Source organism: Boeremia exigua (genome assembly GCF_020726555.1).
Source record: "Boeremia exigua strain MPI-SDFR-AT-0100 chromosome Unknown C7974scaffold_7, whole genome shotgun sequence".
Taxonomy (NCBI): Eukaryota; Fungi; Ascomycota; class Dothideomycetes; order Pleosporales; family Didymellaceae; genus Boeremia; species Boeremia exigua.
In genome coordinates this window covers 557,525-583,433 of record NW_025763524.1, presented here as the reverse complement: position 1 = coordinate 583,433, position 25,909 = coordinate 557,525, and the positions used below count along the sequence as shown (strand labels likewise).

Here is a 25,909-nt window from a genome sequence, read left to right as displayed (position 1 = left end):
CGCCATGCAACCACCGCTCTTGGCTAGCAGCGCCTTCCCCAGAGCAGCCTAGAGGCTACCGGCCGTGAACAGCTGAGAGCAACCAACGCCGATCAGATAAAAGTGATCGTCGCCATGTCTCAGCCTTTCCGAATCTCTCTTCTTTATATTGCGTTCTCCCAGAGTGTTCAAGACAGCAAATATGAGAACGTCAATGAGACCGGATGATAGACATCCTCACGACGAAGACGAGAAGGCTTATGATGTTAATCGACCTTCTGAGTCTCCGTCCGGCGACGACTTGGACAGTGGCCGTAGCAGCGAAGAAGCTCAAGCAGGTGTCAAGCGCATCGAAGCTGTGAGCAAGGCCTGGACTGTGACCAGTTTAACAATTGCCTATGTCACGTATGTTCTGCCATTGGATCACATGATATATTGAGAGAGGCTCTAATGCTCGACTAGGCTTATGCTTCTTGCAAATATCACGTCCTTGGAGATTCAAGTCACCTCTAATCTAACTGCCTACGCAACTAGCTCATTCCGCGCACATTCTTTAGTTTCTACAGTCGCCGTTGTACAGAGCGTTGTAAGCGGTCAGTTCCAACACAAGCCCTGCCTACTTCTGGATGATTCAACCTGACTTATTACCAGCCGTTATCAAGCCTCCCATGGGCAAGATTGCTGATGTATTCGGTCGCCTAGAATCATTCAGTCTTTCTATTCTATTCTACACCCTAGGCTACATTCAACAGGCTGCATCAAACAGCGTTCAGACCTACGCCGGTGCTCAGGTCTTCTGGGCTGCCGGCTTCAACGGACTCCAGGTTTTGCAACAGATCTTCGTTGCTGATACAACGGACTTGCTCAACCGCGCTCTTTTCTCGACCATCTTCGACTTACCTTTCCTCTGGACGACGTGGGCAGGACCTGAGGTCGCGGCCAGCATTCTCGCTAATTCGACCTGGCGTTGGGGTTATGGAATCTGGGCTATCGTTCTCCCTGTCTGCTTTATCCCTCTCGCTCTGAGCCTGTTCATGAACCAACGTCGCGCAAAATCGCTCGGTTTGGAAATACCAAGCCCCTTCAAAGGAAAAACAGTAGGCCTTGTCTTCAAGAACCTCTGGTACGACCTTGACGTCTTTGGGCTCCTCCTACTGGCAACCGGTATTTCGTTGATTCTGATTCCGCTCACGCTCGCTCCAAATGCAAGTGGACAATGGCGGAACGCCAGTATGATCGCTATGCTGGTCATTGGTGGCGTTGTTTGCATCATCTTTCCGTTCTGGGAGAGGAGTAAGAAGCTTGCGCCAAAAGCTTTCTTTCCACCAAATCTCTTCAAGAATAGGACAGTCGTTGCAGGTGTCGCGATCGCCTTCTTCTATTTCAGTAAGTCAATGAACTCTCAGGCTACACTCCACATACTAACACCTTGCAGTGGCCTTCTACATGAGCGTATTCCCGTACTTCTTTTCGTACTTGCTCATTGTTCAGAGACAGTCCCTGGTTACTGCAGGCTACATCACCCGTGTCTTCACGTTCGCTTCGACTGTGTCCTCTATCGTGGTGTCTCTGTTCATCAAGTACACTGGACACTACAAGTACTTCGTCACAGCTGGAGCATGCATCTACATTATGGGCTTGTGAGTTGTGCTCCATCGTACACGAAAATTGTGAGCTAACAGCCTGTAGCGGACTCATGATCGCCTACCGTACTGAGAATGCCTCAACATGGACTATAATTGGCACTCAGGTAGCCGTCGGAATCGGCGGAGGGTTTCTCAATGTCCCGGCCCAGCTCGCAGTTCAAGCTTCTGCGTCGCATCAGCAGGTCGCTGCTGCTACCACTGTGTTCCTTACCATCCTCGAGGTCGGAGGTGCTGTCGGTTCAGCAGTCTCTGGTGCCATTTGGAGCTCGTATGTTCCATCAAAACTTCAGCAGTACCTCCCGTCTGATCTTGCTCCGAATTACGCCACTATCTATGGAGATCTCACTGTCGCCTCCAACTACACACTTTACCCTGTCGGCACCCCCGAGCGCATCGCCATCAACAGAGCATACCAAGAGACTATGCGGTACATGCTTATTGGCGCGATCTGCGCAGCTGTACCAATCCTACCTCTGTCTCTATGTCTGAAAAACTATAAGCTGGATCAGATGAAGCAGCCCGTTGAGGGAAAGGTCATTGGCAATTCGCAGAAGCGCGAGACAACAAAGAGTTGGAGGTTCTGGGGACGGAAATCCAACACACCCGTTGTTTCTTGAGTTCGGATAAACTTCAGTACGTATTATAGTAAGACATATTAATTTGACTCCATGGATTGCATTGATCAGAAACCAATTGTCCCTTCCTAAGACATAAGAGCCGCCAGAACGACTGAGATAGATTACAGTTCAGAGGTGATCCGACCTGGCCGGCCTTGAACTTCCAGAAGACACCCTCGACAGCGAGATTGGAGCAAGAAACACAATTGTCTGGCCCCAAGATGACACTAGGCTACCACGACGAGGAAGTCAAGATACCACGCTGCGCAGATACCCACCTTCTGTAAATTGTGTAATTCAGCAAAACGAACAAAGTGGTATTATCGAGTGCAAGACCTGCAATCGCTGAGTGAATTCCAATCATACAACGAGGCTTACGAGCATGTAATTTCGGTCACTCCATCATGTAATCGCGCTCCGAAGATAGCTATGTCACCTGGGGCCGATCGTCTCTCTCACTTCCGTTTGTATCAATCAGACCTTGCACCACAGGCACTTCACACAGTGCTCCGCCTGCAAAAGCGCTCCTCTTCTTTACACAGACATCTCACAAGACTTGATCATCGTCCTTTGGTACCAACTCAACTTCCCAACCATGTTCCTATTCCGCCCCACTATCATCCTCAGCTTCCTCGTGGCAGCCACTTTCTTCAGCACCGCCATGGCTGGCAGGAAGAAGCGCAGCTGCGATAGCTGCAAAACCTCCTTGCACAAGTGCGAAAAGGTGCGTGTAGCCCCCTAAAGACCTCTTTCGCCATCCTAACTGACAAACCGCAGGTCTGCGAGGATTTCTACAAGGATCCTACTGCGTACGCGCTCTGCGCTCAGCACACGTGCGTCTGCGAGGTCGGCAAGGATAAATTCTGTCGCAATTCTTGCAGTATCGGAGGCGCTGGTTCGTTGTGCTTCTATTGAGTGGCTAATCAGGTTGGGATCCTGGTTTTAGAAGACATGAGGGCATTGAGTGGTATCGGTTAGGCTGACAGGACTTTCCTGGTTGACCCGCGGGATGAGAATGTCTTCGTTGGTGCATTGGAATCTGCCTGTTCTGAATTGTAAGGACTTTGGCATATGCGCGTTGTGAACGACATGTGCGTCGACATCTCACTTACATCCTCTGGGGTTGAACATATTCACTGATTCCTTGCAATATTACTGATTGATACATCACCTGCATGATCAGTGACTCGCCTGTGCGAATCGAGACTGGGTGGACGTTGAATGGACGAACGACGAACATTCAAGGATGCCGTTTCCTTGATTCAATGCGCAGCGTCTGCACTTTCCAATTGAGAGAATGCACGTGTGGCAAGTCGGTCTAGGATTCTATCTGGCAGGTTCGTGCCTTCCTTGCTCTCACCCCAGACGACTAGACATCCTCCTCAATTCTTCACCCCTCCACGCTACCTGAACGCAGCTGCAAGCCTCATCATCAACAGCAGTCTGAAAACATACTCTCACATCACCCGTCGACCAACAAGATGCATTTCGCCATTCTCTTCAGCTTTGCACTCGCGTTCCTCACCGCCAACGTTGCTGCTGGCTCAGAAAAACCTAAATACTGCTTGCAGTGCCGCGACATGACCGGACGCTGCATCAAGGTACGTCCCGAATCCTTTCTTCATGTCCGAGTCCAGCACTGACACATATAACAGAGGTGCCACGACGTTCAAAACAGAGAGAGGGGCTGGTGTGCGAACATGTGCAAGTGTGGAGTTGGCATAGACGATACTTGCTGGACCAACTGTGGATATGGAGCTGAGACTTACAAGTGCTAAGTCAGACTAGAGGGCTGTATTCAATTCGCGGTGATCGGTTTTATTGAATGTAGAGACGCCGTTTGTTGTGCGTTAGCTCAAAATCCTCTTGTGCGTTCACTCAAATTCACCTCATTTCTTCGGCTACGACTATATAAATTCCTTACCGACTTCACCATACCTCTCTTCACCACGAACACGCCACAAATACAAGATACCACCTTTCAGCTACTCATTACTACAAAGCCCTCAACCAACAACATGCGTATCGCCATCCTCATCGGCTTCATGCTCGCCGTTCTCGTCGCCACCGTTGCAGCTGGCTCGGGCAAGCCCTCCCTCTGTGATTTGTGCCGCGATGGGTACAACAGCTGCATGGGCGTACGTTCCAAAATATCCCTGCATTCAGATGCATCTCACTGACGCGCACGACAGGGCTGCAAGAAGTACAAGGACGACAAGGAATGGTGCGAGAAGACGTGCGACTGCCAGGTCAGCGAGCAGGACGAGTGCGAGGCTAAGTGCGGCTATGGCACTTCTCCTTTCTGCTGAGCTGGACTAGAGAGTTGCGGAATCCGCTTTCCGCCTCTGACTTGGGTATACTTGGTGAAGACAGGATTTCGAGGTTTTGATTGGATATCATGGGCTAGCGATTGGATCGCCTGCGAAGAGCACGACATAAAGACTCGGTCATGGACTTGATAATAGAACTCGTTCTATCCTCCTGCAATTAATTCCACACATGTGTGCCAAGAGATTGGACTCACTTCCTTCGCCAGTGTGATTTGCTTGACGCAGGTACAGAGACCATGAGGACGAGTGACAACTACTTTAGGAAAACAGGGCCTACTCAAGTCGACATCTGACCCGGACCGCACATGTGCCAGGTCCATTTATCCTTTCGCAGATGAAGCAGATCTGGGGCTCATTTCCGACACCAGAAAGGACAAGCGCACATATTTGCAGCGCTATCGGAGTATAATCACGTCACCAAAGCTGTCATGGCAGATTTGAGAAGAACAAAGGTTCTGAATGAGCCAGGATATATCTACCCAAGCAGTTGAGGAGACTTAAGGAACATACGCCTTGTGGCTGAAGATTTGGCAGACATAACGAAAGCGGTTGATGATTTGAAACAAGCAGCAACAACACATCAGTTGTTACAGGCTACATTTCAGAAGAACAGAACATTCGTGAGCCGTGAAACAATTTGTACTCGATGAATCATGCGCCAGCATCCAGGCAGCAGTCCATATTGAAATGCTGAAACTCTTTCGATTCGTGCGTGCTTGAATTCCAGAGTTGAACGACAGAGAACATGTGAGGAGCAGTAAATCCATTCTCGATTTCCAGATTTTAAGAGTTTGGACAAGGGTGAAAGCACACGGCATTTGGGCCCACCAGAAGTCGAGCTCAGGCTTTCAGGCAGGGGGGGAGCAAGGGCCATGACAAGCGTGTTGTCGCATTTTGTTGCCAGAATAGACACACTACTGGGGTTCTTTATGTTTGATCTCGCCAGGGCAGCGAGGCATCCATGGTGTTTGTGTTGAATTCAACTGGAAGAACATGGCCTCTCTCAATTTAGAGGTCTGGCGCACGGAAACAGACATATTCATTCACGAGAGAGGTTTTGATGCTCAGAGCCACGGCAGACATGTAACGTAACTAAACGTTTTCGAGAGATGATTTCACTGATGTTGAGTGAGTAAGAAGGAGAACAGGTAGGAAGACGTTACTTATATAGCCCAACATACCTAAGCCTCGCACATGCCACTCGATTTGAGTGAGCTAAGCCAGACATGGATTCCTCCATTTGATCATTTCTTGCCGCACCGTAACATTGACTACATGGGTTTTGGTAAATCGTTTTTCAGTTGGTATCATACACCACCACTACATCTCCCTCCCCCTCTTCATTCCTCTTCTGTATTCCCCCTCAAGCACCCCTCCCACCCCGCTCATCCTGCATCCCAATCGCTGGATCCGGCGCCTCGGGGAACTCCTGCTTCGCCTTCTCCTTCCCGCCCGCTGAGTCGCGTCTCTCCGTCGCGTGGCCGCCAGTCCCCTGCTTTGCACTGCTACAGGCTTGTTAGTGTTCCTCTGCCAAGCATATTTCCGGGTGACTTACTCGAGTCCGTCTTTCAGGTTGCTCGTCTGGATGTCGTTGTGGTCACCCTTCTTCGCCTTGTTCACGCTGTGCTCATCGTCGGGGTATGCGTCGGTCTTCGTCTTGCTATTGGTAGACAATTTGTCGGCGTGGCGGGTGGCGGAGACGGAGAAGGGGCGCGCGGCGAGGCGGAGAGTGCGCGTTGACCTGGCTGCGTGGGAGCGGAGCATAGTTGTGGTGTTGTAGTGTTGTGGTGTTGTGCTTGCTCAAGGAAGCAATTGGGGGTTATGTGGGTTGTGCGTGAAGAAGGAGAGGTGCAAAAGAGCGCTGGGCCGGTGCGAGACGATGCGGATTAGACATGATGCGTTTGTACGTCGCGAGGTAGATGTGATGATGTCAGAGAAGCGTAGCTGAGATGCCATAGCTCCCGCGCTAGTGGTGTGAATGTGGGGACGCCGCGGGGCAGCCTTGCGGTCGGCTCGCGAGCCTCAACTCTATCGATAACGATAGTTTTCACGCCCGCAACAGCAGACGAGACGCATGAAGCGCACTTACGAAGTCATGGCGGATACAACGACGTGGAAGCCCGAGGACTTTCCTTGCACACTGTACATCATCTTCTCCTCTTCTCTTGCGGGCCGCTGACACGCATAGGCAACTCAACATCCCTTTCCCCTCCGGCCACTACGCTTCAACCGCCCTGCGCGTGCTCTCTGTCGATGCCGAACTCTCACCCCTCGTACGTCGCTCGTTCAGTATTGGTGGTGATAAAGAGCAGAATATCCTTGTCGTAAACTATGCTGCGACGACAAACCGCATGCTGCGTGTAGCTGTGAACGGCTTCTTTGAGAGCATGGGCGTGGTCATCGGGGTCATGAAGGACTTGGATGTTGATGTGTTGTATGAGCCAGTGACGGAGAGCTTGGAGGGCGTGCAGGGCTTAGTTGTCAATGGACAGGAAGGACGAGGGTGAAGAGTGAGGAGACTTGGCTCGTGACCGGAGTCATAGGATGAAAATGGAACAATATTTTCCTAGGTCTGGCTGAGGATGTACCGGCTGGACGTGAGGCTATGGGCAACAGGAGGAGGCAATGCACAATGAGGCGTGAGGGCATATAGGTCGGCCCCAGAGAGGCAGAAGATACCCAGAGTTAGGCATGCTATGCTACAGATTTCAATGCTAGGTTGCGCCTCCAGTAGAGTAGCGCTGAGCTGCTTTCGGTGGATCCACCGAGTTGGCTGCGGAGAGATCAAGATTTACGCTTGCTTCTTCGCCAAAGGTTCGTCTTCAACGGCTGCTCCGTCTTCCTTTTCCAACTTCCTTTTCAGGCCTGAATTGCCGTCCGGCGCCATCATCGGAGCCAGTGGCATCATTGGTGGCGCAGGAAGCATCTGAGGCGGTGGTGTGCCAGGTGGCATCGGTGGGTAGACACCACTGTCCCGAACCTCCCAGCCATCGTGCTTCAGCTGCCTCCACTTCTCAGCTACCTTGAAGCGGATTAACTCGCCAGTCGTCTTTGCATCTTCAAAACTGTCGTGCCCGGCAGCACCGCCTTGCTGGATATCAAGGTCGAGCTTTTCCTTAGCAAGAGCGCGCAGGCCATGGCGAAGAGGTAGACCTCGTCTATGCGGGAAGAGTAGCACAGTATCGATGATGTTTGGATGGATGACTCTGAGGGTATTGAGATCGTTCTCAAGCGCATGGCCGAGTACGGGTGTGGTGGTTGTGACGTGAGCGAGGAACAAATCCCTTGCTGCGTAAGGCGACTCTACAATACGAAGATCATTTCGCTTGGGCTTAGGGTCCGCTGGATCGTAAGGTTTCGCGTTGAGGAATTGCTCTGTCGTGATACCAGAGAATCGTGTGTTCACATCTAGGAGATGGCCGATCGGGCGAACAAGCACATCGACTAGTGGCTTGTGGTGTGGCCAGGAGATGGCTGTGAGTCGCATAAGCTCGAGGCCGTGAGTTGTGTACCCCATCTCGCAGTCGAAGCAGACTGCAATATCTGTCGGTGCCAGGTCATTCACCGAGGTCTCGATGAATGGCATGACTAGTGATAGACGCTTCGGACCCGATATCTTGTAAACATGAGTCTCGTATGAAGTGCAGCCTGGTGAGCCTACAGGTTCGTTACAGCAGGAGAAAGTCGTAGGCTCCGGGCCAGCGTTCTTCGACCTTTTCGGATATATACGCTTGCCCCAGTGGTGAGTGCACTGCCCACCCGTAGTGAGTGCACCATCTTCCTCCCTGCGCTCAGGGAAAACTTGGAAGCGAGTGTTACAACGATCACATACCTCCCAGAAATCTGCTGAGGCCTGTGCTGATCTGGCTTCGTTCAATTCCTCTGTCGTGGGCAGCGTTGTGACATAGCCATGTGCGTCCAAGCCGTCTTGTGGGCATATCAGAGTAGAAAGGAAAACGACTTCTTGCTTCGGCGTGAGACCAGTGTCAACTCTCTTCGGCGGGGGCTTCTTTGGAGGCAGTCCACGCTCTTTTGCCCTTGCCTCAAACCTTTCTTTGACCCACTCCTCTGGTGTCATCTTCTTCAGTTTGAACAGTCGTTGCTTCAGCACGTTTTCGTAGACTGCGGGGTTCGCTTTGGCGATCCGCTCTTCTTCGTCCACCGCTAGCTTGTTGAGTTGATTCGGGTCCATATGTACTGCCTTGATCTCGGCCTTCACAGCCTTTGCAATCTTGTCGTTCAGCGGCTTCATGAAGCTATGCAGCATCTTCAACAGTGTCAGTCGCCGGGTGAAGATGGCTGGCTCCTTTACTAATTTGCGTGGCATCAACGCAACTGGACCTGCAGATGCGGGAGTAGCTGCTGCCACAGATGCCTTTGGCGGCGGTGATACTGGCCGTGTCGCCGACTGTGGTAGAGCGTCGGCGTCACTCTTATCATTTGTCGGCTTTGATGATGCTTTTGGAGCACATTCTGAGCCCTTGCTTGATACAACGGCCTTATCTTTGCTCGCTGACAAGCCAGTAAAGACTGCCCTTGGTGTTACACTTGGAGTATCGTCCTGGGTATCGCTGAGCTTCTGTCGCTTCGCGGCTGGCTCGTTTGCAAATGCATTACGGGCGACCACGTTGGACGGCGTGGTCTCTTGTTTGACAGCATCATGGCTGAAGATGCAGTAGGGGAGCTCACACTTGGTACCCGCAGGGCACGCGATGTTGCCAAAGCTTCTGAATGCGGGTACTGCTGGCCACATTGTGTATTACTGGTCTACAGCCAGACACTTGAATGTGGTGAGCAGGGAAGGTAATAAACTCGATCACACCCAAACATACCGTGTGAGCAGGTCGCGTGAAAGATAGAGTGGCGCTGCTGAACGATGATGTGGAAAGTTTGTACTCATAAGAAGGGAGCTATAAAGAGCGTCAAAGCCAAGAGGTAAAAAGAGTCGCTACTCTTACATGTCCCTTTACTACTTTCACCGAGGCTCGCCTAGCGCGCGAAGCTTCCACAGTGATGAGCCACGTCGCGCGGTGTTGGCTCGAAGTGAGAGGGAGCTGTGGCGCACGCGGCAGGCCGAACGCTAGATCGCCAAGCTGCAGGGTCGCGACGACCCCGGCTGGACTCACCTCGCTCCAGCCATGACGTTTTGATGCGCGCTGGACATCTTTAACTTGTCGCACGGTTGCAAAAGACTCACCAGCACTTCTCCATCTCGGAGGAAATACGAAGTACAGTCAGCGTATATATCCGCATCATTCCACCTGTTCACTTTGATTGGTGTAACGCCAAGTCGTGTCGCGACTGCGTTCCGAGCTCACGTCCGATAAGACCGCCAGCCGGACGAGATATGGGAGCCGATAGCTACAATAACAACCGCTTCGCCCCTTCCTGCCTGAAATACTGAATCACTTCCTCTCACCTCACACACAAAGCGATGGCTACCTCGACATCGACTAACACTTCACGTAACGTTACACACCTCGTGGTTCTTGTTCATGGGTGAGTTTAGCGTCATGGGGCGACTCTCGCCTCTCGCTTCTCACCAGGCAAACATCTTTGGCTAACGATTTCAAGTCTCTGGGGCAACCCAGCCCATCTCAAATACCTCACTGACAGCATCCGAGAGCGGTATCCTGATCTCGACGTTCTTGTTCCCAAAAACAACTCTGGCAGCTTCACTTACGATGGCATCGAGCTTGGTGGCGAGCGCGTTGCAGACGAGGTCGAGACTAGACTCGAGGAGCTGAAGCAAGAAGGGCACACTATCGAAAAGTTCAGCATCACTGGATATTCGCTTGGAGGCCTCGTCGCCAGATACGCCATTGGACTGCTGTACCACAAAGGCGTCTTTGAGCAGATCCAGCCAGTGGTATGCTCTTGCCAAATAATTGGCAATTGAATGTGACTGATCAGCTTATAGAACTTCACGACTTTTGCGACGCCCCATCTTGGTGTCCGGACTCCCTTGAAAGGATATACCAGCCATGTATGGAACGTTCTGGGAGCCAGGACCCTCTCTACGAGCGGCAGACAGTTGTTCGCAATCGATGAGTTTCGAGATACTGGTAGGCCCATCCTGGCAGTACTGGCAGACCCCAGTGCGATCTTCATCAAAGCTCTGGCGCAGTTCGAGACCCGAAGCTTGTACGCGAACATCGTCAACGACCGTACAGTGACTTACTATACCGCCGGTATATCCCAGACCGACCCGTATGTGAAGCCAGATGACGTGCAGATGAATTACGTTCCAGGTTATGAGGATGTCATTATCGACGGCGAGAAGCCGGTCCTGCCAAAACAGCAGGAGCCTCCACAGGCCCTCATGCGACGCTTGACTGCTTCCACGCGAGTTGCACTCACTCGGGTTCCTCTCTTTGCTTTCCTCGTCGTATTTATCCCCGTCGGTACTACGCTCTTCCTATGCAACTCTGCGATCCAGTCTGTCCGCAGTCAGCAGCGCATCCGCTTGCACGAGGCGGGGGCAGCTGGCATTGAGACAGACCGCTACCGTGTCCCTCTCATGCTCAACGCTGCCCGCAAGGAGGTTGAGGACATGTTTGAAAACGTCAACAATGCTCACGAGCAAGAGTATCTGGGAGTGGACAGTGAGGAGTTCGCCTCACCTACCCAGCCTACTTCTCCCAGATTTGAGGACAAGAACCCAATTGCCGACATCGAAGCCACCCAGGAAGCCAAGCCAGGGTCTCTTTCCCACTTCCCAGCCCTTGCTTTGCGGCAGGATCAGTTCAGCATGATCGAGGCTCTCGACAACGTTGGCTTCAAGAAGTTCCCGGTCTATATCCACAACCACCGTCACTCGCACGCAGCCATCATCGTGCGTATGGACAAGAAGTCCTTCGACGAGGGACGGGTTGTTGTCAAGCACTGGCTCGACAACTTTAAGGTCTGATCGGTTCGAGTGACCCTTCTGCATTTCAACACATCTTTCAGCACTCAAGCATGGCGTATTTCAACATTGAGAATTATGGGATGTTTCAGCATCACCCAAATCTCGGGAGTTTCTAGCATTTGGAGCAACAAGGTCTGACGGTTCAGCGCATACCCCATGGCAGTAGTATCTCTGCATTTTACACTTTATAGACAAATCCAAAATCGACTTGACCCTCGTTTCCATCCACGTTGCCAGTTGTATCATGGCTGTGAGCTTGAGATTGTTACACGGTTATCATTTGTCGCGCCTGCGCCTTCAGCCTGCGCGGCCCAGCACGCGTCCTCTCACCCAGACCACCGTCCCCACTCCCCCCTAGCACAAACCAGAATGCAGACCAGCTGTCCCAAAAGCTTAGCCCACGTTTCAAAAGCTTAGCCCTCGCTCCTCATCGTCCAACCACTCACACCGCCCATCGCACATTCCACACCCCCACCCACCGACGCACACGCCCACGCAGCCAATTTCCAGACTCACGTCACTCACGTCACTCCGGCCGTGCCGGCGCAGAACAGTGCCAGGGGATCCACGGCCGGAGATTCTCTCGGCGCGACGGGCTCCGGCGACGCGGGTCCACAGCCTCTCGGCGGCGCTGCGCGAGAGGCGCGCGAGGGTGCTCGGAGAGGGAGCATCCGCGGTTACGCAACGGGCGTGTTTCGGAAGGGCGCTAGGGCGGGGTGTGTGCGTGTGACAGGCGATCGCTGCGGGTTGGGGGGAACGGGTCTAGGGTTTTTGCGTGGTGGAGGGTGGAGGGCGAAATGGGGATGTGGGTCGCAAATGTGTTTGCTGCGAGGCTGGGACTGGAGTGCATGCGCATCGTGGTGGGAATCAACAGGTGCTGTACTGTAAACAGTTGGGGCAGGGCGCGCAGGCATGTCCGTGGCAGTGATGTGCAGGTGCGTTTCACCAACGCCTGGAGAAGCGGTGCGCGTGAGTGACAGATGTGGGTACTTGATTGTTAAAACTCTAAATCTACTGTGGTATCAATGCGGCTGTGTGTGTTCATGCTTCTGCTCTGAAGTGCAGTTCGAATCCAAGATCCGAGCGAAACCAAAAAAACCTATATGCGCCATATGTGCAGTCTTGCTGCTTGGTATCCGGGAATCATCATGTGGACATGCCATGCCCAATGGACGCCGTGAACTCCCTGGTGACGCCGCTATCGATCGCTAAGAAATGCTGCTGGTATGTTATATATACAGTTGATGTTATAGCTCAGTCAATGAGCTTGCGGCCGTGACCACTGCTCGGCTCCGGGCCTCTAGTCCATGAGCTTCTGGAGTGCATCGTCGGTTTCTCGTCGCCCTTCTTTCAGACATCTGCCTTCTCTGCCGACTTTCTGTTGCAAGGTGCGCAGTTCGTCGGTGTTGGTGTTGTCAAACGCGAATGCGCCGCTCCAAAATCCGCAGTCGATATTGGTCGTTTCGTTTCGGTAGAGGACCTGTGCTTGGCCAGCCAGATCGACAGGTGGAATTCCAGCCTCTTCTTCTCCAGCTCTTGCGCCGATTTCTGCAATCTCGCTCTGGCCTGGCATGTGGTGAAACAGCTCAGAGTTGAATGTCCAGCAGCGGAGACCCGGACTTGCGTACCTGTGTCGTAGATTTGGGTCGGGGTGTGGCTTGGGATTGTTCCATCTTACGGTGGGTGAGGGTGTCTTAGACCCTTTGTTGCACGCGTGCAGGAGCGAGACGTCAAACGCACGAGGTCCCTTCTTACGGAGCTTCGGCGGTGCGAGATCACTAAGCAGACGCTCAGCGGACGGGCGCGTCACAGCATAGCCGAACGAGCAGAGCGGAAATTTGGATCGGTGGAAGATGCGCGAGTGCGCAGGCATCTGTAGTGCGCCAAACAGAGCTTGCGTGAAAGGGTGCAGGTCGGATCGCATAGGCAGCGTGTAGTCCTTGTACAACACGTGAGGTGTGTCAGTCAGGTTGTAGCGCTTGTTCGTTGTTTTTGGTCCGTCCTCGGTGATTTCGTCGAAATAATCACCGCAATGGCCTAGATAGAGTAGATCCCACTCATCGTGATTGCCCCAATACTGCACGTGCTTACTGCCAAAGTTCGCGAACGGATGATACGATCGCTGTGGTGGCAGAAGCTGGCGGGCGGCGCTTGCGGCTAGCGGAATCTGAACGCTGCGAAGACGAACGTCCCAGTCGACGTCATCTTCGAGAATGAGTGCAGTCTCGAGTCCAGAGTCTAAGAACCTGCGATAGCGAATCAGCTGCGGCTCCGTGGAATGGAGCACGAGGCTGCAGCCAAGAAGTGCCTGCAGAAGGGAGCTTACCAGCGGAGAGCGTTGTGGTGACCCAACCACGCTAGTATTGAGCCTCTTTGAACGTTGTCTTGACCGTTGATGAAGCGTTCAACATCGCCCTCGGTCCACTGCGGCTGCGCTGGAATGGTGAGGTCCACGTCGGTGACGTTGGCAGCTTGCAGCAGGGCATGGCGGCGTTCAGAGCTCTCCTGCGAGACGACGACAACAGCACCAAAGCCAAGCGTGCTGTTCGCAGGCAGCTTCATGGGGTGCGACTCGATGGAGGTCGACCATTGCTGGTACAGACGGTCGGCACGGTCCCGATGGTAGAAGACGATGACGAGAACGAGCGCAAGGGCAGCCAGCAGCGGCAGCGGCCGCTTTCTCGTCGCAAGCATGGCAGCTGGGGAACGAGCGAGACTTTTTCAAAGGAGTGGATCAGTGCATGGCGCAGAGCGAGAGGGCAGGGCACGAGGCGGCGACAGAGAAGGAGCGGGCGGCGACAGAGAAGGAGCGGGCGGCGACAGAGAAGGAGCGGGCGGCGACAGGACTTGCAATTGCAGGCAGGACCGAATGGGCAGGTCGACGTTTAAGATGGCTCGTCGTGCAGCCATGTTGGACAGGGATGTGCAGGTCGATCAGCGGCTTGTATCAGTTGTGTCAAGCTACGTTTAATTTGAGCAGTGGAGACACTGGAGACGACGCGTACATAGGTGCGACTGTTACATAGTGTAGCCAAGGGCCAGACAGCTGATCCAAGCATCGAGGGAGCGGTGCGACAGCCCGGCACGCGCAGGCGCAGCCAGGGCGGCGGCGGTGCCAATATATCGAGGAGGCGCGCCGTGCTGTCATGCTGTCTGGCAGTGTCTGCGGTCTGCGGTCTGCGGTCTGCGTTGCGAGTCGCTAATTGCAGGGCGAGGAGCGGCCGGGCAGTCACGTGGGCAGGTTCCGTGGACCAGATCTGCGGCGGCGGCGCCAGGGACCGCTGGGAGCCTCCGCCAGTGCTGCGCGACTCCGGGGTAGCAGACTGCGCTGCACTGCACTGTCGCCGCGCTCGTGCTGGCCGCCCTTCGCGCCGCTGCGGGTGTGCCGGTGGCTGCGGGCTGAAACTGCAGTGCAACAGGCCCAGCTCAGGCTCCCGCGGCGCCGTCGCGCCGTGGGCTTCTACACGTTCTTCTCGAATGAATGGCCGGCGCTAGTGGCCCCATCGAGCTGCGTCGAACCCGTCCACTCCCAGTGCCTCCGCCCTCATGCTCTGTCTCGCGCTGCGCCGGTAACGAGAGCCCCGAAATGGCCACGCTGGGCTCGCCCTCCCCCCCGTCGTCGCCGTCCCGCGCCATGCGCCCGCGCGCCTGGGCCCGCAAGGTCGAGCGCTACTGCTGCAACACCATCACCTACTTCCCGCTGCTGTTCGTCTACGGCCTGACCTCGTGGGCCGCATGGGTCGAGGTCGGCATCGGCCTCGTGCCTGCGAAGAACGCCTGGACTGGTGCGTCCGCCCTCTCCCGCGAGACACCGCTGATCCGCTGACCCGCCAGGCCACTTCACGTCCGCGCTCGGCTTCGCCCTCTACTGCCTGCTCAACTGGAGCTACACCGCCGCCGTCTTCACCGACCCCGGGTCGCCGCTCAGCCTCCGCAATGGCTACAGCAACCTGCCGCAGCAGGAGGGCGGCGCCATGCAGTACACGTCCTTCACCGTCAAGGCCTCGGATGGCGGCGTGCGCTTCTGCAACAAGTGCCAGACCCACAAGCCCGACCGCGCCCACCACTGCTCGACCTGCAAGCGCTGCGTGCTGAAGATGGACCACCACTGCCCGTGGCTGGCCACGTGCGTCGGCCTGCGCAACTACAAGGCCTTCCTGCTGTTCCTGGTCTACCTGACGCTGTTCTGCTGGGTGTGCTTCGCCGTCTCCGCCACGTGGGTGTGGAGCGAGATCCTGAGCGACAACACGTACACCGACTCGCTCATGCCCATCAACGACGTGCTGCTGGCCGTGCTGTCCGGCATCATCGGCATTGTCATCACCGGCTTCACCTCGTGGCACCTGTGGCTGGTGTTCAGGGGCCAGACCACCATCGAGAGCCTGGAGAAGACACGCTACCTGTCGCCGCTGCGCCACGCCATGAAGCACAGCCTCAACGACCGCAACTACGTCGACGCCCAGGCCAACGGCCGCCTCAGCATCGGCGACCAGCTGCGCGAGATCCACGCGAACGCCCTCCCCGGCGTCACCCGGCCCGAAGAGGGCGAGACGCCCGCGCGCTCGCCGGCGCCGTCCAACGCGCAGGGCAACGGCTACTCGCACCCGGCCCACAACTCATACGAGTACCGCGAACGCCAGCAGAACCAGGACCGCTACGACAACTACCTCGACGAGCGCGACAACGAGCAGCTTCCGAATGCATTTGATCTAGGGTGGAGACGCAACATCGCCCACGTCTTCGGCCCCTCGCCGATCAAGTGGTTCATCCCCCTCGTCAGCACCACAGGCGACGGCTGGTCGTGGGAGCCAAGCTCCAAGTGGATCGCCGCGCGCGACCGCATCCGCGACGACCGCGAGCGGGAAGAGCAGCAGCAGAAGCAGCGCGAGCGCGCTGCCGGCTGGGGCCTCGACACCCCCACCGAAGCAGAATTCCGCCGCGTTGGCCGCGTGGCCCAGGGCTGGCAGCCCGGCGGCTACAAACAGCCCCCGTCCCCGCGCGTCTCCTACCGCCACGCCGACCAACCGCAGTACCTCAGCACCACCCCGCACCGCGACGGCCGCCGCAGCCCCAACAAAGCCGACCAGATCCTCGGCCGCGAACAGGGCATGTACGCCGACGGCGACGTGCCGCTGCAGCCGCTGCCCGCCAAGAAGAAATTCGACGAGTACAACTATATCTCCGACGACGACGACGCCCTGCCGTCTTCGTACGAAGACTCCAGCGACGAGCTGCCCGCCGACCGCCGCATCACCACCCAGACCCGCGCCCTCCCCGCCACCAAGAACTGGAACGACCTGCCCGAGGGCTTCCTCGACGCGCCCAAGAAGCGCCGCAAGAGCGCGAGTCGCGAGCGCACCCCGCGCGGCCGCAAGGATAACTGATTTACTTGATATGACGCCATGGCGATATGTACACATGTATCTGCATATACCCGGCGTACTCGCAAGTCTTGCATACACAGCGGCGTTTATTTGGAAGGGGGGAAGGGAGGGAAACTACCTTTTTTGTATTTTGCTCACTTTTTACTTCTTCACATGAGCGCTCCTCGGCATTGGATCCTCTTATATTACGAGACAACCTCACTTATTACTACCTACTTATATTTCTTGCTTGCATGCCCCATTCTTCATATACTCCTCATTCCTCAGTCGAGATTTCGGAACGGGAGCACGTGTAGCGATTGAAGCACCCGCACAGTCTGAGTTTATAGTGGAAGCGCCACTGTAGTGACTGCAGAGATGAAGCACACGCACAGTCTGAGTTTGTAGTGGAAGCGTCACTATAGTGACTGCAGAGATGACATTGTGGTATCTACGTCGCTGTGCATATACAGCCAGAAATCAAAAAAAGACAGTCAAAGCCGCAATGGGCAGTCCCAATCCCAAAGTGAAAGTAGCCGTACCAGCCAAGTGTGCCTCCTATAACGCCAGTGATCCATACAGCTTACTTGGTCCCTACATCCAAAATCGAAAAGAATAAAAAATTACGATGAAGTTTCGTCGTCGTTCACGCTCGCACTCACGTACCCATCGTCGACGTCTGCTAACCCGACAAGCGTCTTGCTCGTCTTGAGGCAGTACTCGACGATCTTGGTTCTCGCTTTGTTCGACAGGCCACGGCGACGACCAGTCTCGCGTCCAGCCCATGTGCGCAGCGCAGAAGCGATGCGTTCTAGACCGGAGCTCGTCTGAGCTTGCAGCGAGGCGTCCTCCATAAAGCGTGTAAGGACCTTGTGGCCAGCGACAAAGCTGAGTAATGTCGTGGTACATTCGGGGAGGAACGTGTTGTTGACGACAAAGACGGCGCGCTTGTGTGCACCTCGGTGTGAAGACTCGACAAGGGAAAGGCATTTCGCCAAAGTAAGTGCCTTGCGAACATCCACTGCAACAGTGCCGTCGCCAACGAGGTTCAGACCGGCCTCGCTTGCCTTGGAAGACGGTGGCTTAGGCAAGGCCTCCAGTGCCTTGGCAATACGTGCGTCGCGGTCCTCATCGAAGACAACGGCATCGGCGACCAGAGCTCGCATCTGAGCCTGCGAGTTGGCAGGTGCAGTCTGAAGGGCGAGGTCGAGATCGGAAGTCGAGTCGGACTTCTTCGTCGCGAGGTAAGTAGCAAGGCCCCTGTTCAAAACAAGGCTGGAATACCATGCTGCAAGTGCATCGAGCGGCGAGCTGATGGCAAAGTCCTCAACGACACCGTCCATGGAAGGGTCAACGACAGTATCCTCGGCGTTAGACCGGTTCCAGGCAAGGTTGTAGGCGCGCTGGATGATTGGTGCAACAAGCACCTCGTCACACTCTCTTTCAATGAGAGCGGCCAGGTGGTCAGGAAGCGGCTCTGCATCCGGAGTCTTCGAGTTACAGGCAATGCGGTGTTCGCTGCGAGCAGCATTCCAATAGCTGCGAGCTAGATTGGCGCTCAGTTCGTCCATCACCCACCATCCAACATACGTATCAGATGGACACTCCCAAAGCAGTACACGAATGTGAAGAGCCTTGAGCATGAGTCGTGCCGGTGTATCTGGAAGCGTTCCTGAGGCCATCAAGCTCAGTACAAGTCGGCTCTTGCTGATCTCTGCGTCGCCACCCGTAAGCTGAGCGTCCAACGCAATGTTCCAGGCCTTGACTCGGGCAACTTCCTGATCCTTCGTTGTGCCAGTGAGGTAAGCATATCCGTCCCAGCCAATGATCTTGCGTGTGCTGAGTTTCAACATCTTCAGGGCAAGGGCTGCGAGTTCGAGAACGAAGTTGTGCTGGGGTACCCAAACGGTCTGGATTGCAGTAAGCCACGCCTTGCGACGCACCTCAACTGGAGAAGCGAGAGATGGCGCAGGTGCCAACATAAAGGCCGGGAGAGATTTCTTCTTCTGCTTTGGCTTCGACTCAAACAGGGGAGCGATGATGTAGAAGAACGCGCCAAAGACAAGGAGGAGCTTTGCGATGGGTATCTGTGCGGTCGTGCTGCCGAAAGATGTGGTGGGAGATAGAATGGACGCGAGGTTGATGGGAAGTGCGAAGAGCCCGCGGCCAGATGGTTCGTCCTGCGACTGCTCTTTGGTGGAGATGCCTTCGAGAATCATCAGACCAGCGAGAGATCCGACCATGAGCTTGCCCATCATTGCGCTGCTTCGGCGTCCGTTAACCATGGGCGGTCCTTGAACCGGACGGCCCTGGCCAGGGTATTGGGGATAAGCATGGGCGTAGTGCTGCTGCGGTGGCAGTCCTTGCTGCAGAGCGCGGATGTTTTCCGGCACAGGTATCATTCCTTGTGGAGGTCCAGACATTGGCATGTGGTGCGCAAATGGATCCTCCTGGAATCTGCTACCGTCAGGGGTGCTGACGGTGCCATGCAGGGTCATAGGTCCGGAGATGGCCATCTTCTCGTAGCTCTCAATTCGGCCCTTTAATGTTGTAACCTCGTCTGTCAGGCGCTTGTTGCGCTTTTCTAGATGGCGGATATACTCAGTGGCCTTGGAGAGCACAGTGGCCTTGTTCAGCTTGTGTGCCGGTGTGAGACCCTCGAGGTCTTCCGGGTCGTCGTCCTCCTCGGTACCATTAGGTCGGGACATGACACGTAGACTGGGAACACTGTCGCGCAGAGCAGCAATTTTGTCGTTCAAATTGGTTCGGTAGCGCTTCTCAATCATGTTGTGCGCTGTCTTCTTGGGCGGCTGAGATCCACCCTTCTTGCTTGAAGGCGGATCGTCGAAGTCGTCAATGTCGTCTGTGGACTTCCTCTTCTTGAGATTAGTAGCGGGCTCGGGTGAGGAGTGCGACGAGGAGGTGCCATTGTTGAGGGAGCTGGGGCTGTGGTGGAGGCTGGGTGTCGAAGCTGGCGGGCCGGGCTGGGCGAACGTGGAGGGCGTGTAGAGCTGTTGCTGCGAGTGGGCATGTTGCTGCCACATGGGCGGCGAGTAGAAGCCCGTCTGCTGGGAGTCGGCGGCCGAGGGCGAGCTCAGCGCGTTGCCATTGAAGTCAAAGGCAGCGGGCATGTCGACCGCGCCGCCGAAGGTGAAGGGCACGCCGGGTTGCGAATACATGGGAGCGGACGTCGGCACGGCAGCAGGCGCGGAGGTCATCTGGGAGGGCTGCGGCTGCGGCTGGGACTGCGAAGGGTTCTGCGGGGCGGCTGCAGGATTGTACTGCATCCATTCGTTCCAGCTGGTGAGGTCGTCGGCCGGAGCGGGCAGCGTCATTTCGTCGCCGGCCGTGGTCAGCCAAGGGCCGCGCATACCGCCGAAGGGAAAGTCGCTCGACATCATCGGGTCTTCCATGCTACTGTCGGTCGCGGACCTGGGCAGCGGCGGGGGCTCGGGGCGACTGGTCTGCTGCTGGCGGGGACTGGCGTTGACACCAAAGTCTGCAACGCAATACGGGCCAACCTGCGGGCGCCATGTTAGCACAGCGATCCAGTGACGGCGGGCGGGCGGCGGCAGCAGCACGCACGGCAATTCTCTCGAGCTCTAGCCCGTCGTCGGGGCTGCCATAGGCGTCAGTAGCCATGGGGGTGGGGGCAGGCAGAGGCGGCGAGCGAACTCTACTGCGACGGGGACATGTGCGGACAACAACAACGAAAACACGGCTCTCAGCACTGCGCCGGCACCACAACAACAGATTGCCTAGAGGGTGTGTAGAAGGAGAGCGGCGCCGTCTTACCGTGAAAGGACCACAGGTCAGGTCACCATGCACACGAAACTGCGGAGCGGGCAGCGGGCAGCGCTCAAGGGTCGCTGCAAGCTGCTTGGGGTTACGGACGGACACGAACGGGCCAGCGTGCTGTGACTGCTATGCACAAATGGCCTGTTTGCAGGGGACTGAGCTCGAATCCAGTCGATTCTGTGGAAGCAGCTGCAGTTGTGCGGTGGGTATGGGCTGATTCTTCGAGGCCACGGCAGGGGAAGGCGCCGCCTATGTCGTACGATGTTGAGGCAGTCCGCCTAATGGAGCAGGGGCCAGGGGCCAGAGTCGGCGGGAGGTCGCCGCCAAACGAGCTGGACGAGTTGTGAGATGCTGCACCACGCGCGCTGAGACAGGCGGCCTCTGGATTCAGATTGTGGGGAAAAAGCAATCGACGTCGTCCAGAGGGGAGAGAAACACCAGCGGCCTGTCTTGCGCGCGCCTTGGCCGGCCTGAGCGACCGCACCATTAGCCGCGTCCGGCCTGCGTGCCCGAGAACTGCCGTGTCGCCGGGCAATTCTGCGTGCAGGCCTGATCCTCGTCGTGATCCTCGTCGTGATCCTCGTCGTGATCCTCGTCATGATCGCCGCGTCTCTGCCGTCGACGTCGCCTGCAAATGCATGCACACGCACATTCACAGACGCAATGCGAACCCCTATCGATAGCGATGCTGTCGGCCCTCTCTCCGGCTCGCACATGGCATCGCGACGGGCGATCTCCCGTGTGGGGACCTGCATTGCAGCTAGCGGAGGAGTCGAACCGTGGTAGCCGCATGTCAATTTGAAAACTGCGACACTGGCGGCGACGGCTACCACTCTTTGGTGCGCGCATCACGTGAGTACTCGTCGAGGCTGGTCGAGGCTGCGTCGAGGCTGCGGCGAGGCAGCCATCGACGAACGCGGGCAACGAGACAAAGACACGAGCAATACGGATGGCAGGCTAGCCGCAGCTCGTCGCCGGGCAATTTCCACACAGCCAAGTGCTGAGCGCAGGGACGAAGCAACGCGATCTACGCTCTGATGCAATGCCGACAGCAGCCCAGGTGGTCGGAGCACGTCGTCGAGCACTTTTTACACTTTGAACCGTCATAGCCGAGCACAGAGCCCGTAAACGAAACAACGCAATGTATGCTTCTATGCAACGCCGATCTTATGTACGCCATCGCTGTCAGTCCAACCCGCCATCTAATGCTACTGCATTACCGTCGTGAACCCAACATCTCCTTGCCCATGCCGTCACGCCCCTCTTCTTTCGTGATCTGCTCCGCGGCCTTGACAAGATCGTATGTGATTTCGTCACTGACCACGCTGTCCTTCTTGTACTCCGGGTGCGTCTGCACAAAGTTTCTTATCCACTTCGCTGCTGTCCAATACGTGCCGTTCGCCCTTTTCCTGATGAGGTCTAGATACGTCGCCAAGTCGCATCTTGTCTCGACATCGACGTTCATACTGTTGAGGTATGATTCGACGAGAGGGATGAGGCCAGGGAAGCCGCCGTCGGTCTGCTGTCCGTTGATGATCTCGTTGACACTCATCTGCTCGTATTCGTCCTCAACGGGGCCTGGTGTCGGTGGGCGGCTCGGCATATTGGCGGGTGTCGATGTGCCAGGCCCATTTGTGCGGCTCGAGGGATATGCTGGGAAAGGCGATTTGCGGAACCAGAATTTCTGGGTCGACACAGCGTCGCGGATGTGAGCTGTCTCCATGTTCTCCGATACGCGTGTGATAGGGATGTAGAAGTTCAGATTGAAGGACAAGATGGCGCGGGTGATGAGAACAATGAAGATCGAGAAAGCAGCATTCTCGAAGTCAGTGATCTGGATCTCCATCGGCCTGAATTCAACACGCCAGCCAATGTCCGAGCCAACGGGTGGCGGCTTGAAGCGCATGTGCTGCCAGTTGGTTGACTGAAGATTCTCGAAGTGATCGGCCTTGTTGAGGTCGAGTTCATCGAGATCCTCGTTGAAGACAACAATGGGATCGCGGATGAAAAGATGTGCAAAGTGAGTTGCCAAAGCATCATCCATACCACCCTCGATCAAACGCTTTTTGAGATCTTGATCCACAATAAGGTCAGGATCCAGGTACTCTTTTCGCAATCGAGGGTCTTGTGAGATGTAGGTTGAATTGGACGCGTAGCGAGACTTGGGCAGTCGCCAACGGTCGTTCTTGAGTGGCTAGCTCGGAAGTCAGTTGCGGTCTAGAATAGCAAAAATTGACACCTACTTTCTCTCCCAGCTCCTCTGGTGTGCGGTCGTCAACTGCGCGACTGATCTGGTTCCAGCGCACGTCTGTATCTGCTAGGAAACCCTTGTAGATAGGTGTGGCTGCAGTCAATGCGAGCAAAATGGGTCCCAATGGGCTCAGCTGATCATACATTGTTCGCCCTTCCTCAACATTCTTGGCCTGGAACGTAATTTGCAGACAACAGCTACCCATCCCGAAAGCCATGGCATCCATGTGGATAAAGTTGTCGGGGGCAGCACCGTTGCGGACATCATCGTCCTCGGGCCAATTGTGCAGGTCATAGTTGACGGTAGGGTCCTTCCACGGCCAAGGGGTATTTACGTCCTTGAAGACCGGTACGTTGACTTGCACCTTTCTGCCTCGCCGCGAACGAATGTTTGCCGCTAGCGTGGGGAACCGGATGTGAGGGTTGGCAATCTCATCCGGCACGAATTGAGACCGCAGCTTTGGTCCCGACGGCGGATAGTCTGGGATCAAGCAATCCTTGTTACCAAGTCGGGGGAAAGTTGTCAATGTAATGGGAAACTCAGATGCCTCCATGTGCTCCTTTGCAATTTTCCGTCTGCGCCAAACGTGTCAGTATACGTGCAACAAGATCCTACTCGATACCGTACCTCCACTTCATGTTCGGCTCTACGTCCAAGAGATCTTTGAACCCAATTCCCCATGGTTTTCCAGGGGTTGCTTCGAGCATGAAGCGTCCAAACTCAGGGTGAAAGACTGGCGCAGGGTTCGCAATACCTCTGCTATGATCAGTGAAATACTTTCAACCCCATTCAAATCCACTCACCTTGTGTCACCAGTCTGCACATCAGGGACACCACCACCTTCGGCGAGAAGCTTCTCATCGGTGGCTAGCGCCGCAAGGATATCTGCCTGTCGGAGAGACAGTCGGACCTTGCGATTATTCTGATCATAGCAGACCACCAGATACTCGATCTTGAAGCCTGTCAGCGATCGCGATCTGGTTTTTCTCAGTGTGTGTTTACCTCATCGCCCCACAGCAGTGCATCTCTTTCTTTGCCCTTGTAGTCGCGCCAAATCGCCAGTAGTTGCTTCAACCCGTGTTAGCATCAACGTTATCTCGAAAGACTAGCTCATGCCTACTTCGATACCCCATGATCTCACATGGCTGGCAACCTTCTTGGCCTCGGGCCATTCAAGCGGCGTTCCAATGGCACTTCAGCCGCATTAGCACTTTTGACCGAAGCTGATGGCACATGTCTCACAGTAGACCCATTCCGTCACAGCCCTACAAATTCAGCCTTCTTCGGAGAAAACAGCGGTCCGGATAGGTGCGTTAAACAGTGCTAAGTGGTTTTGCACGGTGGCGGGGTTGGCACTTCCGAAGCTCGACAGATCTAGGATTAGTGGGGCAGGGTTTGTGCGAACGAGTGGGATATCAGCAACAAACAACAAGACAAGGCTGGTTTTCCAGTGGGCGCAAGATCCTCGAGGACGCAAGAATTATGCTGGCGAGAACCTGAGACGCCAATATCAGATGTCAGGAGAAAATCAGCTGGAGCTGGTGGTTTAGCTGACAAATGTGAGGTTGGCCGGCGCTCCGAGATGGTAGCGACGAACCGGACAACTCATTAGCCGAATGTGGAGTTCGAAGAATACCATCACAGCAACATCATCATTGTCGACACTGTCACGCTGTCAGGGCAGACAAATGCACACTGAATTTTTCACCAGCGAAACGAATTGGGAAAGGCAAGCTGTCTGAATAAGTCTTCATTAGTTCACGTGCGGATCTCATGCAGCTCGTTGTCCTAGTACACGTTTTATCTTAACAAGCACGAAGTAATACGAGAAAACGGCACTGCAAGCTACAAGGGCTTTCTGTTTCGAAAACTCGGGCCGCATCTCAAATGGCACGGGCATCAGAACTTAACCGCAAAGACTGAACTGCCTGCCTTCTACCGACTAGTCCACACGAGAGTACGGGGGACTCTTGTCCGCAAAAGACCGTGAAACTAGCTCACCGCACCTCCGCAGCCCCACGCAGCCTATATTAGACGTGTTAAGAGTTCCCGGCGTCCGCAGGACGCCGGGAATCAGTCGTGGGTGTTTTTAGAACTAAAAGAGATTTTGTATTGTTGTCGACTGCAGGGGTATTTGGAAAGTGCCGGATGGCTGCTTCTCTTGTGTGCAAGAGCCGGGATCCTAAAACGGTCTTTACACATGCTCAGCATGCCCGTTTATATTAACCTTTCAACGTTCTTCCCGCCTTCTTTCGATTTGCCCACGTGTACAGGTCCCTCCATGCAGCTAAAGCCGCACGAACGCATGTTCCCTGAGCCATCGAGGGGAGCCGTCGCCACTCACCCCTCACATCACAGCCCCCGGCTCAAAGGCGCAACCCTGACATTCTCCGAAGCTACAACGCGCGGCCGCACAAAACTGTTGACATGCATCACCCCGCCCCGGGTATGCCTCGCCGTTATCAATCAGCGTTGCGGCCCGTCGATGCACGGCGCCACTGCGCTCTCCATGCCTCCAGTACCGAGCGGCTTCCGAGACGGATGACTTCCACATGACGGCTGCTTGACTGCAGCGTCCGCGGAATGGAGGACAGCGAAGGCGATGGTGTGTCATTAGCATGCAGCGTGCGCTCGTTCTGTACCACCCCATTTGTGCTGGAATCTTGATTCGCGATCTGAGATCTGCTTGCTTCGTTACAACAATATCCGTCTCCATCACCCCGGAATATTGACGATCGGCTTGTACACCGCATCAGCCTAGCCTTGTGTCTCACAGTCGCCCACTTCGCGCTGGCGAATGCTGTGACCCTTCGGTGCGTGGAGCTGTTGTGTCGTGTTTAGGTGAACGACGGGATTGCGCAGTTATCGTGCGCTCGCCGAATCGGGCACCTTGCAGGGTTGAGGAGAAACACAAAACCAGGGTTGTGCAAACTTTCTTGGTCAGATCTCCTGCCGTGATACAATGCGTTCTGGAAGTGGTCTGACAGCTTCGTTCCTGTGTCGCCGGCCGCGAAA

The 25,909-nt window shown here is 55.3% G+C and overlaps 11 protein-coding genes across 11 annotated transcripts; 6 read left to right on the top strand and 5 right to left on the bottom strand.

Moving 5' to 3' along the window:
• Nucleotides 1–175: 175 nt before the first annotated feature.
• C7974DRAFT_455298 (major facilitator superfamily domain-containing protein) lies at nucleotides 176–2,540 on the top strand. Its single transcript, XM_046145957.1, has 5 exons — nucleotides 176–384; nucleotides 442–572; nucleotides 631–1,365; nucleotides 1,415–1,619; nucleotides 1,669–2,540. Exons 1-5 carry the CDS (start codon nucleotides 182–184, stop codon nucleotides 2,240–2,242), a joined length of 1,848 nt encoding a protein of 615 aa, XP_045996099.1. The 5' UTR covers nucleotides 176–181; the 3' UTR covers nucleotides 2,243–2,540.
• A 69-nt stretch (nucleotides 2,541–2,609) lies between these two features.
• Nucleotides 2,610–3,408, top strand: C7974DRAFT_395855 (uncharacterized protein). The gene is made up of 2 exons (XM_046142018.1): nucleotides 2,610–2,966; nucleotides 3,020–3,408. The coding sequence occupies exons 1-2, from the start codon at nucleotides 2,838–2,840 to the stop codon at nucleotides 3,155–3,157; spliced, it is 267 nt and encodes an 88-aa protein (XP_045996098.1). The 5' UTR covers nucleotides 2,610–2,837; the 3' UTR covers nucleotides 3,158–3,408.
• An 852-nt stretch (nucleotides 3,409–4,260) lies between these two features.
• On the top strand, nucleotides 4,261–4,551 carry C7974DRAFT_413844 (uncharacterized protein; the record flags this gene model as incomplete). The annotated part of the gene is made up of 2 exons (XM_046143761.1): nucleotides 4,261–4,380; nucleotides 4,435–4,551. The coding sequence occupies 2 exons, from the start codon at nucleotides 4,261–4,263 to the stop codon at nucleotides 4,549–4,551; spliced, it is 237 nt and encodes a 78-aa protein (XP_045996097.1).
• A 1,384-nt stretch (nucleotides 4,552–5,935) lies between these two features.
• Nucleotides 5,936–6,529, bottom strand: C7974DRAFT_337153 (uncharacterized protein; the record flags this gene model as incomplete). The annotated part of the gene is made up of 2 exons (XM_046139207.1): nucleotides 6,128–6,529; nucleotides 5,936–6,077 (listed from the first exon to the last, which is right to left on the bottom strand). The coding sequence occupies exons 1-2, from the start codon at nucleotides 6,334–6,336 to the stop codon at nucleotides 5,936–5,938; spliced, it is 351 nt and encodes a 116-aa protein (XP_045996096.1). The 5' UTR covers nucleotides 6,337–6,529.
• A 138-nt stretch (nucleotides 6,530–6,667) lies between these two features.
• C7974DRAFT_313273 (transcription factor Pcc1-domain-containing protein) lies at nucleotides 6,668–7,079 on the top strand (the record flags this gene model as incomplete). Its single annotated transcript, XM_046138401.1, has 2 exons — nucleotides 6,668–6,714; nucleotides 6,761–7,079. The coding sequence occupies 2 exons, from the start codon at nucleotides 6,668–6,670 to the stop codon at nucleotides 7,077–7,079; spliced, it is 366 nt and encodes a 121-aa protein (XP_045996095.1).
• Nucleotides 6,907–9,702, bottom strand: C7974DRAFT_198667 (RNA exonuclease-like protein Rex3). Its single transcript, XM_046136735.1, has 3 exons — nucleotides 9,405–9,702; nucleotides 7,029–9,352; nucleotides 6,907–6,949 (listed from the first exon to the last, which is right to left on the bottom strand). Exon 2 carries the CDS (start codon nucleotides 9,323–9,325, stop codon nucleotides 7,364–7,366), a length of 1,962 nt encoding a protein of 653 aa, XP_045996094.1. The 5' UTR covers nucleotides 9,326–9,352; nucleotides 9,405–9,702; the 3' UTR covers nucleotides 6,907–6,949; nucleotides 7,029–7,363.
• Nucleotides 9,703–9,714: 12 nt separating this feature from the next.
• C7974DRAFT_472720 (lipase/serine esterase-like protein) lies at nucleotides 9,715–11,706 on the top strand. The gene is made up of 3 exons (XM_046146545.1): nucleotides 9,715–10,071; nucleotides 10,147–10,441; nucleotides 10,493–11,706. The coding sequence occupies exons 1-3, from the start codon at nucleotides 10,007–10,009 to the stop codon at nucleotides 11,480–11,482; spliced, it is 1,350 nt and encodes a 449-aa protein (XP_045996093.1). The 5' UTR covers nucleotides 9,715–10,006; the 3' UTR covers nucleotides 11,483–11,706.
• Nucleotides 11,707–12,452: 746 nt separating this feature from the next.
• Nucleotides 12,453–14,646, bottom strand: C7974DRAFT_337146 (uncharacterized protein). The gene is made up of 2 exons (XM_046139206.1): nucleotides 13,809–14,646; nucleotides 12,453–13,728 (listed from the first exon to the last, which is right to left on the bottom strand). Exons 1-2 carry the CDS (start codon nucleotides 14,174–14,176, stop codon nucleotides 12,783–12,785), a joined length of 1,314 nt encoding a protein of 437 aa, XP_045996092.1. The 5' UTR covers nucleotides 14,177–14,646; the 3' UTR covers nucleotides 12,453–12,782.
• A 349-nt stretch (nucleotides 14,647–14,995) lies between these two features.
• Nucleotides 14,996–17,272, top strand: C7974DRAFT_360389 (DHHC palmitoyltransferase-domain-containing protein). The gene is made up of 2 exons (XM_046139689.1): nucleotides 14,996–15,267; nucleotides 15,317–17,272. The coding sequence occupies exons 1-2, from the start codon at nucleotides 15,069–15,071 to the stop codon at nucleotides 16,864–16,866; spliced, it is 1,749 nt and encodes a 582-aa protein (XP_045996091.1). The 5' UTR covers nucleotides 14,996–15,068; the 3' UTR covers nucleotides 16,867–17,272.
• On the bottom strand, nucleotides 17,168–20,631 carry C7974DRAFT_198570 (uncharacterized protein). Its single transcript, XM_046136734.1, has 2 exons — nucleotides 20,431–20,631; nucleotides 17,168–20,366 (listed from the first exon to the last, which is right to left on the bottom strand). Exons 1-2 carry the CDS (start codon nucleotides 20,485–20,487, stop codon nucleotides 17,469–17,471), a joined length of 2,955 nt encoding a protein of 984 aa, XP_045996090.1. The 5' UTR covers nucleotides 20,488–20,631; the 3' UTR covers nucleotides 17,168–17,468.
• A 1,228-nt stretch (nucleotides 20,632–21,859) lies between these two features.
• On the bottom strand, nucleotides 21,860–24,147 carry C7974DRAFT_413836 (glutamate-cysteine ligase; the record flags this gene model as incomplete). The annotated part of the gene is made up of 7 exons (XM_046143760.1): nucleotides 21,860–22,837; nucleotides 22,887–23,469; nucleotides 23,522–23,650; nucleotides 23,698–23,846; nucleotides 23,897–23,962; nucleotides 24,015–24,087; nucleotides 24,137–24,147. 7 exons carry the CDS (start codon nucleotides 24,145–24,147, stop codon nucleotides 21,860–21,862), a joined length of 1,989 nt encoding a protein of 662 aa, XP_045996089.1.
• Between the last annotated feature and the right edge of the window lie 1,762 nt (nucleotides 24,148–25,909).

What these genes read in the sequence shown, in the direction of transcription:
- C7974DRAFT_198667 (XM_046136735.1), bottom strand. Translation starts at nt 9,325, where the DNA reads ATGTGGCCAGCAGTACCCGCATTCAGAAGCTTTGGCAACATCGCGTGC.
- C7974DRAFT_198570 (XM_046136734.1), bottom strand. Translation starts at nt 20,487, where the DNA reads ATGGCTACTGACGCCTATGGCAGCCCCGACGACGGGCTAGAGCTCGAG. An exon ending in TAGAGCTCGAGAGAATTGCC is followed by an intron (nt 20,367 to 20,430) that starts GTGCGTGCTGCT and finishes TGGCGCCCGCAG; the next exon opens with GTTGGCCCGTATTGCGTTGC.
- C7974DRAFT_472720 (XM_046146545.1), top strand. Translation starts at nt 10,007, where the DNA reads ATGGCTACCTCGACATCGACTAACACTTCACGTAACGTTACACACCTC. An exon ending in CTCGTGGTTCTTGTTCATGG is followed by an intron (nt 10,072 to 10,146) that starts GTGAGTTTAGCG and finishes AACGATTTCAAG; the next exon opens with TCTCTGGGGCAACCCAGCCC. An exon ending in TTGAGCAGATCCAGCCAGTG is followed by an intron (nt 10,442 to 10,492) that starts GTATGCTCTTGC and finishes ATCAGCTTATAG; the next exon opens with AACTTCACGACTTTTGCGAC.
- C7974DRAFT_395855 (XM_046142018.1), top strand. Translation starts at nt 2,838, where the DNA reads ATGTTCCTATTCCGCCCCACTATCATCCTCAGCTTCCTCGTGGCAGCC. An exon ending in CCTTGCACAAGTGCGAAAAG is followed by an intron (nt 2,967 to 3,019) that starts GTGCGTGTAGCC and finishes GACAAACCGCAG; the next exon opens with GTCTGCGAGGATTTCTACAA.
- C7974DRAFT_455298 (XM_046145957.1), top strand. Translation starts at nt 182, where the DNA reads ATGAGAACGTCAATGAGACCGGATGATAGACATCCTCACGACGAAGAC. An exon ending in GATCGCCTTCTTCTATTTCA is followed by an intron (nt 1,366 to 1,414) that starts GTAAGTCAATGA and finishes AACACCTTGCAG; the next exon opens with TGGCCTTCTACATGAGCGTA. An exon ending in TGCATCTACATTATGGGCTT is followed by an intron (nt 1,620 to 1,668) that starts GTGAGTTGTGCT and finishes AACAGCCTGTAG; the next exon opens with CGGACTCATGATCGCCTACC.
- C7974DRAFT_337146 (XM_046139206.1), bottom strand. Translation starts at nt 14,176, where the DNA reads ATGCTTGCGACGAGAAAGCGGCCGCTGCCGCTGCTGGCTGCCCTTGCG. An exon ending in CACCACAACGCTCTCCGCTG is followed by an intron (nt 13,729 to 13,808) that starts GTAAGCTCCCTT and finishes TCGCTATCGCAG; the next exon opens with GTTCTTAGACTCTGGACTCG.
- C7974DRAFT_360389 (XM_046139689.1), top strand. Translation starts at nt 15,069, where the DNA reads ATGGCCACGCTGGGCTCGCCCTCCCCCCCGTCGTCGCCGTCCCGCGCC. An exon ending in TGCGAAGAACGCCTGGACTG is followed by an intron (nt 15,268 to 15,316) that starts GTGCGTCCGCCC and finishes CTGACCCGCCAG; the next exon opens with GCCACTTCACGTCCGCGCTC.